Source organism: Panthera uncia, chromosome B1, assembly GCF_023721935.1.
Source record: "Panthera uncia isolate 11264 chromosome B1, Puncia_PCG_1.0, whole genome shotgun sequence".
Classification (NCBI taxonomy): Eukaryota; Metazoa; Chordata; class Mammalia; order Carnivora; family Felidae; genus Panthera; species Panthera uncia.
The window spans coordinates 119,260,093-119,277,058 of NC_064811.1; the positions used below are offsets into that span (position 1 = coordinate 119,260,093).

At 42.8% G+C, this 16,966-nt stretch overlaps 1 protein-coding gene across 8 annotated transcripts in view; it reads left to right on the forward strand.

Moving 5' to 3' along the window:
* Positions 1 to 5,027: 5,027 nt before the first annotated feature.
* Positions 5,028 to 16,966, forward strand: part of GAB1 (GRB2 associated binding protein 1) — a 123,257-nt gene continuing 111,318 nt past the window's right edge. For 2 of the 8 annotated variants that reach the window (XR_007458145.1, XM_049632231.1), the window contains exon 1: positions 8,423 to 12,384. Coding sequence is in view for 7 of the 8 variants with exons in the window: in XM_049632231.1 (XP_049488188.1) it covers positions 12,326 to 12,384 (59 nt within the window). In the remaining variant the exon portion in view is untranslated. Of the gene's footprint in view, positions 5,431 to 8,422; positions 12,385 to 16,966 lie in introns of those variants that run through there. The other 6 variants (XM_049632232.1, XM_049632241.1, XM_049632240.1 and 3 more) reach the window with 6 other exon arrangements.

Below are 16,966 nucleotides of genomic sequence, written 5' to 3' on the forward strand. Positions count from 1 at the left end.
TATTCAGAAGAATAATGCTAACATTAGGGAAGAATTAAATAATCTGCAATTGCATGTTATCAGCAATTTCATATAAGATTCCCCTCACAATACCTATTTTAAAAGGCATTATAATAATGGTTCATTTCCATTTTAAAAACGGTAGTGCGTCTTAATGTACACCTGATCAGATCATGATCACATAAAGCAAACTTTGGCAAACTATGGCCCGTTTGCCAAATCCAGCTGACCACTTGCTTTTGTAAATCAAGTTTTATTGGAATACATACATACACAAAAGGTGATGGAAAGGACTGCATTGAGTGTATTTAGATAAAGAAAGAAGAGATCATTTATAGGGTGAGGTTCTTGAGAAGGTGCAGTGGGATGAAATCCAAAGCGTAAGTGGAGGGATTGGCCTCTCGTAGGAAGAAAGTGACGTTCTCTGTTTTCCATAGGAAGAAGGGAGAGTAGGAGGAGTGAAGATAGTATGCAGGTTTGCATATTTAATGGCTACAGGTTGAAGAAGTTTCCATCTAAGCACTCTGGCCTTCTGAGGATGCTGTAAGAAAGATCTTCTTCAGTTGATGGGGGAAGGTAGGGGGGGTTGGAAACTTGAGAAGTCTGAAGAAGGTTTAAGAGTTATTGCAAGCATTATTTATAATAGCCAAAGAGTAGAAACAATCCAAATGCCCATCAACTGATAAATGGATAAGCAAAATATGGTATATCTATACAATGGAATATTATTTGATAATAGAAAGGAATGAGGTACTGATATATGCTACAACATGGATAAACCTTGAACACATTATGCTAATTGAAAGAAACCAGTCACAAAAGGCCACTTATTGTATTAGTCCATTTATGTAAATGTCCAAAAGAAGCCAACAGAAAGAGGAGGGGGGGGGGGGGGGGGGGGGGGGGGGGGGAGTAACCACTAGTGGGAATTTCTTTGCTAATGGGGTTTATTTTGGGGGCACTGAAATATTCTGAAATAAGTGATAAGGTTGAAGAGTTTTGTAAGTATATTAAAAATCACTGAATTGTGTACTTCAAAAATGTGAATTTTATGGTATGTGAATTATATCTGAATAAAGCTGTTTTTTTTTTTTAAGACAAGTTATTGCAGAGGGTAGGCTAGTGCACTATCCAGTTAAAGAAAGTAGGACTGCTAGGTAGCAGGGACATCCATAACACTAATGTAACTTCAGCACTGGGACACTCATTTTACAGGCTCCCGTGAGAGCAGGGAGCTGCTGGGAGAGGTGGAGTGTCCTAGTCAGGAGGCAAAGCCAGGATGCATTCAGGAATCAAATCTGTGTAAGGATTCTGGTAAATCATTACAGAGCTCTCAAAAGAAAGGCTTCTGTATCTCCATGGCTCCAGTAATATGTTTGAGATTTATTTTTTCATTCCAAATACATATTCATCCTAATTTTATATTTGTTATTGTATATTCTATTCCTTTAAAAGAACTCCCCAAACCATAAAAGCTACAGGGCCCAGAAAACTAAGATCTGCCCCTGCAGATAGTTGAGGATCTACTTGAGGTCTTTGGACATGAATTTATAGAGATGCCACTTATCCTGTTGGGTGATTCTCTCCAACAGCACTTGGTTGCTTGGGTGCAGAAGAAAGTAGAGTTGGGCTCATCCAGAGTTGGGTTTTGGGAGTTGGGACCATGTCATTAAAAATGTGCACCATGAAATTTAAATTGGGTAAGGGAGGAAAGTGGAGAAAGGAGAGGTCTGATGGATCATAAGAAAGAAAAAAGTGTCAACAGGCTAGAAATAGACTAGAAAAGTTGTTAAGATTACATAGAAAGATCGTGAAAGGTCAAGTTGGAAGGTATGTGGTTAAAGTAGGATGCTGGAGGCGAATGACAAAGTCCATAGTGGCGATTGTTTGAGGTGATTTGAATCACAGGAAATTATATGATCATTTGCTCTAAGAAAAAGTTTAATCTGCAAGCATCTGGAACCTCACCCAGTCCAATGTCCCTCACACTTGCTTCACTGCTGCCTTCATTCAGGTCCTCAGGAGCTCCCTCTAGCCTGACGACTTGTGCACCTAGCAGTTTCTCTTTTGCGTGGAATACTCTGTTACTTTGCCAAGCTAACTTTACTCAACCTGAAGATTTCAGTTTAAAGTCGCTTCCTCAGGGAAGTCTATCCCTACCTAGCCATTCTCCTCCCTGGGGTAGATTCTCCTTTTATATGCCCAAATCAGTCTCTATTTTTCTTTTACCCCATTTCACACCACACATGACTGTATTGTAGAAGTTATGGGGTTTATTATCTGTAAAATGTTTTTTTCCAGGGTATTGAAGTGCAAGAGTAGGTCTGGCTTTCCTCCCTATTGTGTTCAGTCCTCAAGAACTTGTACATACTAGGATATACCATAAATATTTGTTGTATGAATGAAATTTAAGATACTTATGTATGATAATTTTTTCTAGCATACATTTTAATGTATAAAGATATAAAATGTGATTTAACAGATAATCTAAAAATGGCATACAATGTAAAAATAATGCAAATTTTCTTTCTAAAATACATGCATGAAGATGTATCTATATTCAACCTTTCCTCAACCCTTATTTGACCTCTAGAAATACAAATCTAAAACAACACCGTTGAACATAGAGAATATACTTAAAGATTTCTTCAAACATTCTTCTCTCATAGAAATGAGATCATTGAATCCCTTATTTGAAATAAAGAAAAGATTATTTGAATTTTGAAAAGCTAAATAGTACAAGATATACTACAATTTTCCATTTAAAGGACTTTGTAACAGGAACGGATAGTGACAAATTTTCTAAAGCCAACAATTAACTACAGAACAGTGAACTAATGCATGTTAATTATAAATACTCTTGACTCTGTGTACAGACACAGTTCCAATGGGAAAAGTGAAAAACCAATTCCATGATTTATTTTCCTTTGGACTTGTGACAAAATCTGTATTCACACACTTTAAAAGAATTGCTTTGGTTTATTAGCTGCTGTAAAAATTATAATCACTGGTGTTCTAAAAAGCCCTACAATTTAAGAAAAGCAAGTCCCCTTGCTTGTTCTTTCCCTCTGCCCTCCTCATGGTTATCCCTTTTATTTTTTCATAAAACAAGTCTGATTCTCCCCTCTTCACACTATTTTACAAATCTGTCTAAATGCCCCTTCAAGGAAGACTTCCCTCTCATCCCATCTGAGTCCACCCCAGTATTCTTTCACATTACTGATTTGTTTCACATTACTGATTTGTTTCCCTCAGGGCACAACATTTATCACCATCTGTATGCCGACCCTTTGTTTAGGATCCTATGCCACCACAGGAATGCCACTTCCCTGAATGCAGGAATCTTTATCACCACCACAGCACCTAATTCTCCACTGCAATTGTACATCTTCAAAAATAGAGGAACTCCAGACTATGAGTGTCATGTTAATAAACAAATCCCTGTGTTAACTTATCTCCTAGTATTTTTAGCGCTTTTTATTTGATTATTTATATTCTGAAATTTGTTTCATAAATAAACTGGAAAAGATATTTCTACTACAGGACAATGTTAAGCTCAGGACCAGGTGTCATAATTGTAAAACACACACAAGTAGGCAAATAGAAGTAGGACATCCAGTAAGTGTCCCCGTTCTAGTCCAACATTCCAAGAGTAGATTTTAAACAAAGTCAAGTGGAAGAAACTGGCAACAAACGGAGGGAATGTGAGACTTTAAAATGTCCCATAGACAGAATCAGTCAAATACTCTGGCCACACAAGGCACTCCCACCACTCTGGCAGGCCTGCTCCCGGGACCAGCCCACGCCAGCCCGGGTAGGTACCCCTTTGTCCACCCGGCCAGGCTAGTCGCCATGGAACGCTCCCCCTGGCCCTCTCCCTCCTGTTCTCGCCCTTAAGTCTCCCGGGCCGGGATCCGCCGGGTCGCGGTCTCCCTCCAGGCTGCTTTGATTTGCAGGCTGTCAAGTGGAGAAAACCCGCCCCCCCCCCCCAACTCCCGATCTTCTGTTCCGTACAAACTCTGAACTGACATTCGACAGAGCCAACATGGCAAACCACAAACTGACGCTCGAACGTTCCTCGCTCCTCCCAGGGCCCGAGCCCCGGCGGCGCCGGCCTCGCCAAGGCCTCGGCCGCCCTCCCAGACTAGGTGCCTGCTGGGGGCTCTGGCCGCTGCCGCAGCCGGGTGGCCGAGGACCCCGCTCCAGCTTCCTGAACTACAGATCCCAGGGTGCCTCTCGGACTCCCGCTCCCTCCCTCTCTCGCTCCCTCCCTCCCTCCATCCGCTCCCTCCGCCCCCGGCCCTTGTTGTTTTGGCTGGAAGCGCTCGGCGGAGTTTCAGAGAAAGTCTGGGCTGTAACCGGAGCCGGCCCGAACGTGGGAAGGGGAGGAGGAAAGGAAGAGGGAACGGGGAGGCCGGGAGAGGGAGGGATCGGGACCGGGGAACGGGCCGTTCTGAACCTGTCGCGCGCCCCGCGGTGGGGGAGGCGGCGCGGGAGGAGCGTGAGGGGACGGGACAGTGGGGTCCGTCCCCGGAGCCGAGCAGCCGAGTACCTCGTTCCTCCGCCGCTCCCCGCCCTCTCCGGAGGTGGCGAGAACGGACCCACCCTCCGGCGGGACCTGCGCCCTGCCCTGCGCCCGCCGCTCAGCGACGCCCCGCGCTTCGCCGCCACCCGGGCGGCTCCTTGCGTGGCCCAGGACCTGCCCTGCGCCCGCACGAAACCCTCGCGGCTTCCCTGTTTTCCTCTGTGCGCCCCCCGTGCCGCGGGGAAGTGACCCACCCTCTCCAGAGGAGCGGGAAGGAGAGGATCTCGCCGGGCGCATCGAAGCCGAGAGGGGCGAGCCAGAGTGGGCGCCACGCGGGGGCATTGTGTGTGTGTGTGTGTGTGTGTGTGTGTGTGTGTGTGTGTATGTGCGCGCGTGCAACGTAGTGTCTGTTTCGGAAAGAGCTCTGGGGAGGTCCTGTTCCTAGGGGGCGGAGCGCAGGGGACCGAGGCTCGGCTCTGTGTCGGGGCACAGTGCCGCTGAGTCTGAGCGCTGCTGAGGCGGCCGGCGGGACGGTGCGCGTGGCGGCTAGGCGGGCGCACTGAAAGGAGGCCGGGGCGCCCTCGGCTTGGCGGCGACCCCTGCCCGGAGGTGCCGGCCTTGGCGGTTCTACCCGCTTCTGTTCACATCTGCGGACCCGTGCGGGAGACACTTGGACACTCAGAGCCAGCGCGCGGCGGAGCGTCCCGTCTGCCCCGGCTGCGCCTCGGAAGAGCGAGGTCCTCGCCACCGCGCCGGCGGCAGGCGTCGGCTTTGTCGGGAGCGCGCCCGCCCGCCCCTCAGCTGCCCGGCCGGGAGCCGGAGAGACGCGCACCATGAGCGGCGGCGAAGTGGTCTGCTCGGGATGGCTCCGCAAGTCCCCCCCGGAGAAGAAGTTGAAACGTTATGTAAGTAGAGCTTCGGCCGCCGCTCCGTGGGCCTCCGCGCCCGCACCCCTGTCCTGGTCGCGCGCGGGACTGGTTCTTCAGCTTAGTCCCCCATCTCTTTCCCCTCGGCCCCTTCCTCCGCAGGCTCGTGACCGAGGCTGTACACTCACGCCCTGGCTCCCTCCACTTTGCCGGCTAACTTTCTTCCTCCAGATTCCAGATGGCCTGCTTTGCAGGCCTCATCGGCCCGTGGGAGGCCCCGGGATTTCCACCTAATGCCTGCTGCGTGTTTTTATTATTCCTTGTAGCAGAGGTAAGGGGAAAAGCATTCTCCTTTCTTTATATCTGCATTTAATCACTATGGGGCTGCTGTATCCTGAATTTCCCGCAATCGGAAAACCGCTGAGGTTTTAGAGCTCAGCAGCCCTCTGGTGCGCTCTCTAGTCATACCCCTCGAGGTGCATTGCGTGCGGGAGGCTGTGGACCTGAAAAGTTGGTGTTAGAAACCAGCATCTCCGATCCGTGCCAAAGAGAAAGAAAAGTTACTACGCGCCCTGCCGTTTGCTTAGCAAGGGTTCGCATTTTCGCGGTTTTGAATCCTGGGGACCGTGGAGTTTGGCCGGAGAATCTTGGCAGTTTGCTGCGAGAGGAGGGCACTGGGGGGAGCCTGGCGGCTGGTGTTTGGGCGCGTTGGACGCGCTGTCAAGCCTCGCAGGAGGGGGGACAGCTGCGGCCAGTAGGATTTCTGTGTGTTGCGGTCCTTTTCCAGGCCACCAGGGTTACATAAACGGCATTTGTGTAATTGATACAAGATACTGATTGTGTGTTAAGCTATTTTAGCTGTTAAAAATATTCCTTGAAAGAACCAACCTTACTTTGGTGGAAATCTGTGTCCTCTTCAGGGGTCTGGAATCTTATCCCCTTCTCACCCATTGGTTCTTTTGTTGCTGCCCTTTGCAAAGGAAAGAAATGACACGTTCGTCCTGGCGTATGGAGCCAATGTTTTTCTAGTACAGTGTGTTTTCAAAAGCAAAACTTATGCCCCCTTAAATATAAATTCATTGTCAGTGACCAGCACTTCGAATGGAACTTGAATCTTGTTGAAGGATTTTTACACCTGATATTAGAGCCCAAATTAATCCTATTAGTCACTGCTTGGATGGTGGAGTGAAGTGCAATAATTAACTTCAGGGACTCGCTGGAGTTTCTGGTTCACTTTCTGTCAGCCTTTGTTATAGACAAGTAATTCTCATTTAAGGACTTGATGCCACACATCCGGAGAAAGTTCTCCAGAAATCTTGAACCCTTCCAAATCTTGTCTCCTTGTACTTACCAGTTTGCCTGAATATTCTGGTGAAGATGCTAACTGTATTGCAAAATTTGGGGGGGGGGGATAAGTGGTTTTTTTCAGTTCGTGGTTCTAAAGAGAAGGTTGTGTATGTGTGAGAAGAGGGAGTAGGGAGAGAGGTGTATTTGAGAGGCATAGGTTAGGCAACATATAGACCTAAGTAGGTTCTAGGAGGAAGCTTAAGGATAGTACCTTTGCCTAAAAAGTAGTGATTATAGAGACTTAAGGCATTCTTTCACACGGTTGGTTTATGGCTCTCTCAAAAGATGCCTAGCACTGGACTAGGCACCAAAAGGTTAGAAAATACAGTAGGGAAGAAGCCCTGTCTTTTGCCCTGCCTTTTGGGCTTGCAATTTAATGTAAAATGACCTAGGATGAAAATCAGCCTAAAAGATTGTCTTAACAAGGACAAAGAAAATGAAAAGTCCAAATTTAAAAAATATATATTATTTTATTTGATCATTACACCGGTTTTATGAGGTAGGTGTTATCTCAGTTTTATAGATGAGAAAAGTTTCTGTATCCAGAATATGCCATGGATAGGATTTGAACCCAGATCTGCCTGACTGGGCTATATAAAAGGTTAATGACTCATCTAGTTCATTTCAAGTGGAGTGCAGACTAAATCATCTCTAAAGCTCCTTTCTGATTATAGCTTTCTAGGAGTCTATGACTATTAGTTGAGAATGCAAGGAAGAGGCGAGCTGGGGATCAGATGTGCAATGCTAAAGAAACATAAGACCCTTCAGGCAGTTTTCTGAGTCTTCGGGAAATGAGACAAGAATATGTGAAAAAGTGAGCCCACAACATAAAGTGGTTTCATGTTGTGTGCCCAAGCTGATTGTTATTTATTTTTTTAAATAGATGTTTTGAGGAACAAGCTCAGTGTAGTCTGAAACCGTGGGAATACTTTAGAGACATAGCAGGATCCCTAAGTTGTGTTTTCAACAGGGGGAAGAATATGCTTTACAGCTGGGGGGAGGTGGGGTTTTTCTTGCCTGGCTGAGCACTAGTGTTTTCTTTATACATGGCTATGGCCCAGGAAGATAGCGTGCAGGGTGCTACCAGAATTTAAGAGGTCCCTGAGGATGACCAGAATATTATAAGTTAAAGTGAGGTCGGTCTTAATATTTTAGCTGTCAGTTTGGTTGCCCAGAAGATTTTGACATTTCCAGATTTTTGATCTTTTGGCTTTGGTATTCAGTTCGGATTGTTTTTGCTAAACTAGCTTTGACCCTCAAAGACATTCATATATATATATATGCATTTCCTATGCTTGTTTTCTTTTCATGTAAAATCTTTATGAAAATAAAGGGTAAAAGGAAACATTGTTGACCATCCAGTATGCAAAATGTTGCTTGATAATGGTTTTTAATGAATGAATTTGCTGTGAAAAGATGTCTTGGATGAGTGGTACTGTAATTGTTAAACAAGACATCAGGGAGTTTGAGCATTGATTCTGTTGGGGAACTTTTGGCTCACGGAATTTTGACAGTTGTCTTGCTGTTTACAGTTTTTATAGGGTATTCAAACATTGATTAAGATGATCCTTAAGGGCTTTTATGTGGCAAAAATTGTTTTAGTTTTATCATTAAAGTCATCTCATGTTATGGCCCCGTTGCATTCCTTATACAACTCCATTTTATGTTTACTGTTTCATAGTCAACTACACAGCATTGTTGTCTTTGCACACTAGTGTGTTCATCTGATATGAAGGCTTTTCTTGAATTTCCTAAAGAGAGTAAAAGGGACATAAAAGAGGAATACTGGAGTAGTGAGTAGTTCCTCTAGCCTTTTCATCTCGTTTTACTTTTTTCTGTATTTATTTGCAAAAGAGCAAGAACCTTTGTATGTGTTTCAATTCATCCTCTGTGAATTTTTTGAAGTCTACTTAAAGTGGAGGTGAAAGTGTTCATGCTTTCTTGCAATTTTGCTACTACCGTGTTTTGGTTTTTGTCCTGTGTTGTATATTAAACAGCTGCTTTTTTACTGTAAGGACCTGAATGGAATCATTTACAGATCACCGTTACCAGGGTTACAGAGAACAAGTAAACTCTTGGTAGTATGCACTAAACAGTGATGCTCAGATTTTTTAAAAGAGTTCTTTAAAGACAAATCGGATGGTTGAAATAATGGTAGGATTTTCATCAGGACTTGAAATTTCAGCTGAGAGAAAATGTAAGTCTGAAAACAAAGGATTGATTCAAGCCAGCTGGCTATCACCATATCTCTGTAGGGGGAGCTTCCCTATGGCCTGCCTCAAGTCTGGACACTGAGTTTGTACTCCTCCATGGCCCAGCTGTCAGCATTGGGCAGGTATGCAATCTCAGCAGGAGAACCTACTTCTGAGGCTAGACCAAGGTGGCCTATTAGCTGCCAGCCAGCCTGGGAGTAAGACCTTGGCCAGTTCTTGGGTGTGTAATCTGTACCCAGCTTGGGGTCCACTCTTCTACTGTCACTTAATAGGATGGTTCTTGTCTAGAACATGCCCCTGGTTTTGGAAATGGGCCTAGAAACAGAAATAGCCTTTTCCTCCGGGTGGGCATCTGACATGTTACATGGAGGAGAGGGGCACAGACAGGCAGGCTGTCCTATTTAAGGACAGCCCAGGATCTGTGCTAAGTAAGCATTGTCTCTGCTCAATATTGTTGCTACAGCAAATGGGACTGTGATGTCTGGAAGCTCTTCTTGCACTTTTTTTTTTTTTTTTTTTTTTTTTGCAATTACCAGTAACAATCAGGGGATTCTGAAGCTTTTGCTTGTAGTGACTGAAGGAACATAATTATTCTGTTGAAGGAATTTTTTTTCTGGAAAACTTCACTTTAGTAAACATTACACTCAAATTCTTAATGTTTTCTTTTTACTTTTTCTAATGTGGCAGGAACACTGTTTCTATTAACAAAGATCATCAACTACCAATTACATTAAGCCTTTATGATAGGTAATAATAGTTCATTCTCTGATTGTGCCTGGACTTAATGATGAGTACAAAATTCTCCATGTAAAACTTGCTGGATTCCTAAGTCTGATTGTTGTCTTTTGGGATTCAAAATAACCATTAGGAAGTTCTATCAGTTTGGAGGGTGGTTTTAGAGTTCTTTGTTAAAAATTGGTTTTTAAATTTTTTAAAAAGATCATCTTTGGACAAAATAGTAATACGACAAGAGTTACACTTGGATAATCTGGTTGCCAGCTGACTTGGTTATTTCTGTGTGTTTTGTCATTGAGTCTGCTTTAAAAATAAGAAGATATAAAATGACAAAGTACTTTTTATGACTAAATAAAATTCCATATTTTGTAGTCAACATAAAAAATATGTAGATAGGTCTTGATAATTTGCAGATTGAGGAAGTTTAAGAGGTGATTGATTCAGAACAATAAGTGTCATTACTCCTAATTTTCTTACAGAAGCTAACACAGGAGAAGGGACAATACAGCAGGTGGACTACTGCTTTATTTTTTTATGAGTTTGGGGTAAATTGTGCTGCTGTGGAAGGAACTCTGGACTGAGTGTCAGGACCCAGGATTCGACTTGACTTTGCCATTATCCACCTGATACTTTGACCATTCTGACCCTCAGTTTCCTCATCTGTAAAATGGAGAAATGTTGTAAAAATCTAGATTCTAAACTCTTGTGGCTTAACATTCCTTAGATATTTGCTTGGAAATGAGAGGCAGAGTGGGGAGCTTCTCATTAGGCCTCTGTTTTTGGGAAATAAATTTTAATTTCTTGTTCATCTTAAATAGTTTAGTGGATATATTAGGAACTGCCTAAGCAGAGTTCTTTAGGGACCCTCCAGCATTTGCTTTAACAGAACACAGGCTTACTGAACACAGGCCTGCTGCATCCTGCTGTGGGTGCCTCAGTTGTGACCCTAGCACCCAGAGCAGTGCCTGGCTCAGAATAGAAGAGCAACAAGTACCTGTTGACTGAATAAACAGGTATTTCTGGAGCTTTTGTAATGTGTCTTGTGTGGAATACAATGGACGGAAAGGCCCACTCCCTGCCCTCAAGGAGTTTCTAATCTATTTGTGAAGACAAGCTGTAAATGCACCTACATTTAAATCATTTTCCAAGACATATGTTATAAGGCCATATATGATTACTTGCCAGATGAATGATTCAGATAATAATTGCTTAAGAGTTCAGACTGGGAGGGAATGGAAGGGGGCTGCCAGGGAAGATTTCACAGATGAATTTTTAGGGTCTGTTCTTGGAAGAACAGAGGTACTTACTGTTGGCAAAAATAGCAAATCCTAAGGGAAGCCTGGCTTTCAAGGAAGAACGAAGACTTTGTGTTGATTTTAGACCTCCTAGTTAAGGGACGGCTTTCCGAACACCTCAGTTTCAAGCATGGAGTTTGGATGTCAGCTGTAACATCTAGTTTGAGAAGTTTCTGTTTCTGCCATGACCTAATGCTTCTGATGGGATCCTGACCGCAAGTGAATTTTATGTGTCAGACTAGAAACAAACAAAACAACTCCTTTGGTCACCTGAGCTTATTCAAATTCAAGGGCTATGTGTTATTTAAGATTTCTTTATGTCTGTTTTGAGCTAAATAATTCATTCTGGCAAGCGTTTAGTTTACAACAGAGAGGGAGCATGTTCTGGTGGGAGGGAGAATAAAAGAGCCTTTGATTCGTTTGCTCCTGAGTTCCAGCAGGAGGGCCAGTGCTGCCTTGGGCTAGTGTCTTATTTTGGACTTTGGAAGCCATCTTAGCCCAGCTGTGTGAGTGCCAGCTAGTGTTGGAGGAAAGAGAAGAACGCCACTGGGTCTCATTAAACCCCCTCTGACTGTTGATGGAAGGGGTTCTCTCATTTCACATTCCTCAAATTAACATGGTGGCTAATTTCCACCAACTTAGAGCTTCATCAGAATTTGCCATTTGAACTTTGGCTTGAAAGTCACAACGTTTCTGTGTGACTCCTATTATCTCTGTGTGTGGATTTGAGTACAGGAAACTTATCAAGTCACAGGTCTTTTTTTTCCTCCCCTCTTTGGCTACAAGCACAAATGAAATTAGCATTCTTTTCTTCTTTAGATTACTCCTGGGGAAAAGTGGTTCTTTGTACCGTGGATTTCCACATCCATTAAATAAGTAGCGTCTTCAGTTGCCAACTAGATGGCTGGGGAGTCTTACTGAATAGTAGGTGGCAGTTCAGGCCTGTGGAATTACTGGGAAAAGTCACTTTAGGAACTGGGCGTTTTTGACCATTCCAGGCTTGTACGCGTGAGCACCTTAATACAAGAATAACTGGACTGGAAAAGAGAGTCTTTTATATTTTAAGCAGTTCTTTTATTCATATGCGCAAAATTCTCTTTAACTAAGGGAAGAATTCTCACTGTTAAATGCATATGAAGTAGAACCCAGCAGCTTTTGACTGTGTGATAGCCTGCTTTGTAAAAAATAGTTAACACGGTGCACCGAAATACATGTTTGGTTGTTATCTCTGTTACATTAGCTCTTGAAGCATTCTGATTACAACTTGTAGCTGCCAAGCCCTGTCCTGCAGTATTTATCTGGAACAAAAATTTTCCATGTGGTTGTTTTTAGCAGAGCTGCTATATGCAAACTGCACATGAAGATGTAAGTTGCAAAGAAATAGAGCTTCCAGAAGAGGAAATGTGAGTTATCTTAAATTTTTTCATTTAATATTCTTTCCTTTATGTGTATTTCAGAAATTTTTATTATCTTTCTAAACTGAGGGTTTTTTTTTTTTTTTTTTTTACTTTTTTATTTATCTTGGAAAGAATGCCAAGTTCACCACGAGTTTTTCTTATGGTGGTGTTTCTTTTTCTTTCTCAGCTTTTTACTTTGAATTCATACTTGGCCTAAAAAATTCCTGTGTATTCAAAAAGAAAAAAAAAATATACTAAAAGGAAAAAAAAACAAATGGGTACATTGTTCCATGAATTAAAAACAATATACAAGAGAGTCCAAACATGAGTCCAAACATTTCTTTTCAATGTAAAAATCTTAGGTCATTTTTTTTTTTTTAAAGGAAGAAAAACACTAAACTGTGCTTTAACTATCCTGTTCATTGTTTTTCTTTTCCCTTTTTAATTTTTCTTTGACTCATGTAGTTGAAATTTTTTTGAACATAGTTTTATATGTTCTTTAAGAATGGCACTCATGGAAAAAGAAAACATCAAAATTCCACTTTACGTTTCAAGAGAAAAGTGAGAGGAAGGCATCCATCCTGTGGTCTGAAGAGGGGAAAAATTGTCCTTTAGCGCCAAGGCTTTGTACATTACTTTCCTGTTGCTTGGTTGAGTTCAATATTTGTTGGTATTGTCCAGAGATATTTAGCTATTATACATGAAATAAGCAGGTAAATATAATATTGATCAAGAGGTTTGCTTTTGTGAAATGAAGACGTAGGACAGTAGCTATCAGGAGAAGGTTGAGAATTCTGTTGTTGTTTTTATTTTTGTTTTGTTTTTAGTTTATTTTTATTTATTTTTTTAGTAATCTCCAAACCCATTGTGAGGATCAAACTCATAACCCCGAGATCGGGAGTCGCATGCTCCACCAACTGAGCCAGCTAGGCGTGCCCATTTATTTTTGTTTTTAATACATCAATTAGCCAGTTGCCGTAATATTTTATTTGCTAACTTTTTTTTAAGTGGGAGAAAGGTAAAGGCACTCTTTGTCCTGTGGTTCTCTATCTAACCTCTTGCTCTTTTCCTCTTTGTTTTCACTTCTTTCTCTCTAATATAAGCCCCGCCACCAGTATCAGAGAGTATTTGTGTTAGAATCTTTACACACACATTCTTTTATCTTTTCTCTAAAAGTGGGAAGTTATTTCTGTCCCTGTACCCTGGTAATCAAGACTGGGAATAATAATGTTCAACCCAGCACGCAGATTGTTTTTCTCTCCTGAAATGCAGTTTTTAGTTACTACTGTATTGGGAAATGTGGTCAGGCCACTTTCCGAGTAGCAGATCTCCTCCCTGAGATGACTACCTGATGAAAGAATTAAGTACCTGGTGTGCTTTCTCAACTCCAGTCCATCACACACACATTCCCTTTAGTGCCTTGGCCAGAGTCAGAGCAGCCAGGATGAAAGTGCTTCTGGTGGAGGGATGACCATTTGATTAGCGGGAGAGGAGTTTTAATGTTGCACTCTTGAAAGAGAAACACGGTAAAATGCTCCCTCCAGTGTTTTGAATTCCAGTGGTGTTAGGTAGAACATGAAGAGGAACGATAACCTCATTCAGTTAAGGAGGTATTATTTGAACCCCCTTCCCTCTGGCAAAGTTATAATTGACCCTGAAGTTGTGTAGGAGTATTAAATTTTACAAGTTCTCCCTGACAGTTTCAGGTTTAAATATTTGAAGTGTTGAGAAAAGGTAAAAGGAAATACTGAACTGGTAAGAATGCAAACTATTTGGGAAGGTAATTTGATCCTAGTGATGCTGTTACATAAAACCAAAGCCTTCTGAGTAATCTTCATTTGGTATATAGGTCATTTATCTCCAAAAAACAGGCTGCAAAATTAAATTGGTGCTGTTGAACGGTATTCCTTTTTTTCTTTTTCTTCACTTAAGTAAATAGTCGAAACAGGAAAAGAAAGCCTAATATATTTAATATATTTTTTAGATGCTTTTCATAATGACCCACAGTATACACAGTCGAAGGTGTGTACACATGATCTGCTTACAAAGAAAATTATGCCTTCATTTATCATTTTTTAGTGTTTGTGATAGGATATTAATTTCAAGAGGACAAAGATGGCATTTGTTCTGTGTCTAAATGTACAATGTGATCCTTTGCATAATCTCTTGAGCAGCATGACCAAATAATTACAGAATTTTAAACCTAAATTTATAAATCATCTAGTTGGTTGTTTCTCAACCTTTCTAACCCATTTCTCTTTCATGTATTGTTTGGATGTCCTTTGGCTTTTAATACAAAAGATTTGGATTTCTGTGATTACCAAAGCAATAGCTATATTTCATAAATCTCCTTCTTCCCTAGTCAAGAACCCAACCTCTTCATTTTACAGGGAGTGAAAAATTAGCCTTTGGGAGACTAATTGATTTGTCCCAGGTCATACATGTTTACCAACTGTTAAGGCAGAGCCAGATCTCTCACCTCTTGGGTCACATCCTTCAGTCACTGAGGGAATACCCACTATGAACAAGGTACTGTGAAGAATTCAGAGGTGGACCAAGAAGGCACTGTCTTCATTTTTTGGGAGTTTATATGCTACATAGGATGCACTCAGTATTGCTAATTATATTATGATCAGTGATGTTTGAGGCAAGACTCCAGAAGAATCTAGCAGAAGGAGGTAAACTCAGGGGCACTTGAAGGCTTAATGAAGGTGGTAAGAGATTTCTTACCACGACCTTAAATGGCGGATTCCATTTTCAAAGATGGAGCTGGAGTGAGACTCTTTTTATTGCTCCTTTTCTAGCCAGACTCTTGAGTAGGTTTTGTACGGTTGACTGCCCCTTCTTCCTCATCTGCCACTCATTTTGTAATGGAATAGAGCCTGGGTCCTTTTCCACTACTCTTACCTAAACAGTTCCCGCTGAGATCCCCAGTGACTCCTGGTTGCCAAATCTAGCAGAACTAGATTTGAACTTTTTAGCTCTTGCTTTTCATGGACCTTCTGACTACATTGTTGAAGAGATGACCAGTCCCTCTTTCAAAATCTGTTCTTTCCCATGCCATCCTGATACCAGGCTTGGGTTTCCTTATATGTGCGTGTTCTTCAGTAGGCTAGTGCTAGCCCTGGATGGCCCATTCTCCCCTCACATGCTGTTAGTGGTTTGTCATCCAATGTGTGTTTGTGAACCCCTATGAAAATTTGATAAAAGCTCTCAGCTCTCAGTTTCTGCAGAATTCTTACAAACTTACACACAAACATTATCATAGCCTTGAACATTTTCTAACCTTTAAAGCCCATCTCTGGATCTTAAATGGCCCTGAATTATACGTGTGGATGCTTTGTAGGCATTATCTCAATCCGTTTCTCACTCCGCATCTGTGGATCTAACTGCTTAGGTCGAGGACTGCTTAGATCTCCCACAGCAACTGAGACTCAGCATGTCCATGCCAGGTCTTATCATCCTGTCATTAAACCTAGTCCTCTTGTTCCTTCAGTCAGTCACTCCACCAACCCTTGTCTATTGGCTTAAGCCAGAGGTGTTCTGTGTTGTCCTTCCCTCATTTTCCACACCCAGTGACAAATCCTATCAGTTTTACCTCCCAGATCTCTCTTTTTTTAATGTTTGTTTATTTTGAGAGAGAGAGAGAGAGAGAGAGGCGTGTGAGTGGGGAAGGGGCAGAGAGGGAGGGAGAGAGAGAGAATGCCAAGCAGGTTCTGTGCTGTCAGCACAGAGACCAACATGGGACTCGATCCCACAATCCATAAGATCATGACCTGAGCCAAGATCAAGAGTTAGATGCCCAACCTACTGAGCCACTTAGGCGCCTCCACCTCTCAAATATCTCTTGAGTTAATTGACCTCTGCTACCTAAGGTGCCTTTTGCCTTCTCAATTGCTGCAGAAACCAGTGGCCTCTACCTTTCCATTCTTTCACTTCTCCTCCAAACTGGCTCCATTGAGGCAGCCAGAATGGCCTTCTGAAACACCAATCTGAGAATGCTATTCCCCAGTTTGAAGCTGCTCTGCTGTGTCCCTTTGCCCTTACAAGTGCCCAAACCTTTTCTCTCAGCTTGCAAGGCCCGTTGTGATGAGGGGCCTGCGTGTGCCCCCCCGTAGTATTTGTTGCTGCCTTCTCACTCTTGCCCTTTGCTTCAGCTGTACCGAACTTCCGCGTCCCAGGCCGTGGGACCTGTCTGTGTGGCCTTTGCTCATGCTCTTCTCCGGAAATTCTTGGTCCTCTACTGTCTGCTTTCACACCAGGCTAAGTTCTGCTTGTTCTCTTCCCCCGAAGCCTCCTCTGAACTTCCACCACCACCGTTCCTCTCACACATAGAGCTGGTGGGCTGTGAGTATCTGCTTTATCCTCCTTTAATGCTCTGCCGTTTCCATGGCATGGTGCTTGTCGCACCTGATCATACATGCTTGTTTTAATTGTTTACTGCCCTTCAGATGGTGGGACCATATGGTGACTTTTATGAACCCCAGGTAATTTTGCCTTCATGGGCCCCAGTTCCTCTACAAAAAAAAAAAAAAAAAAGGAATAAAAATTGTACTTTGTATCTGTGTCACTATAAAGATGGATATGT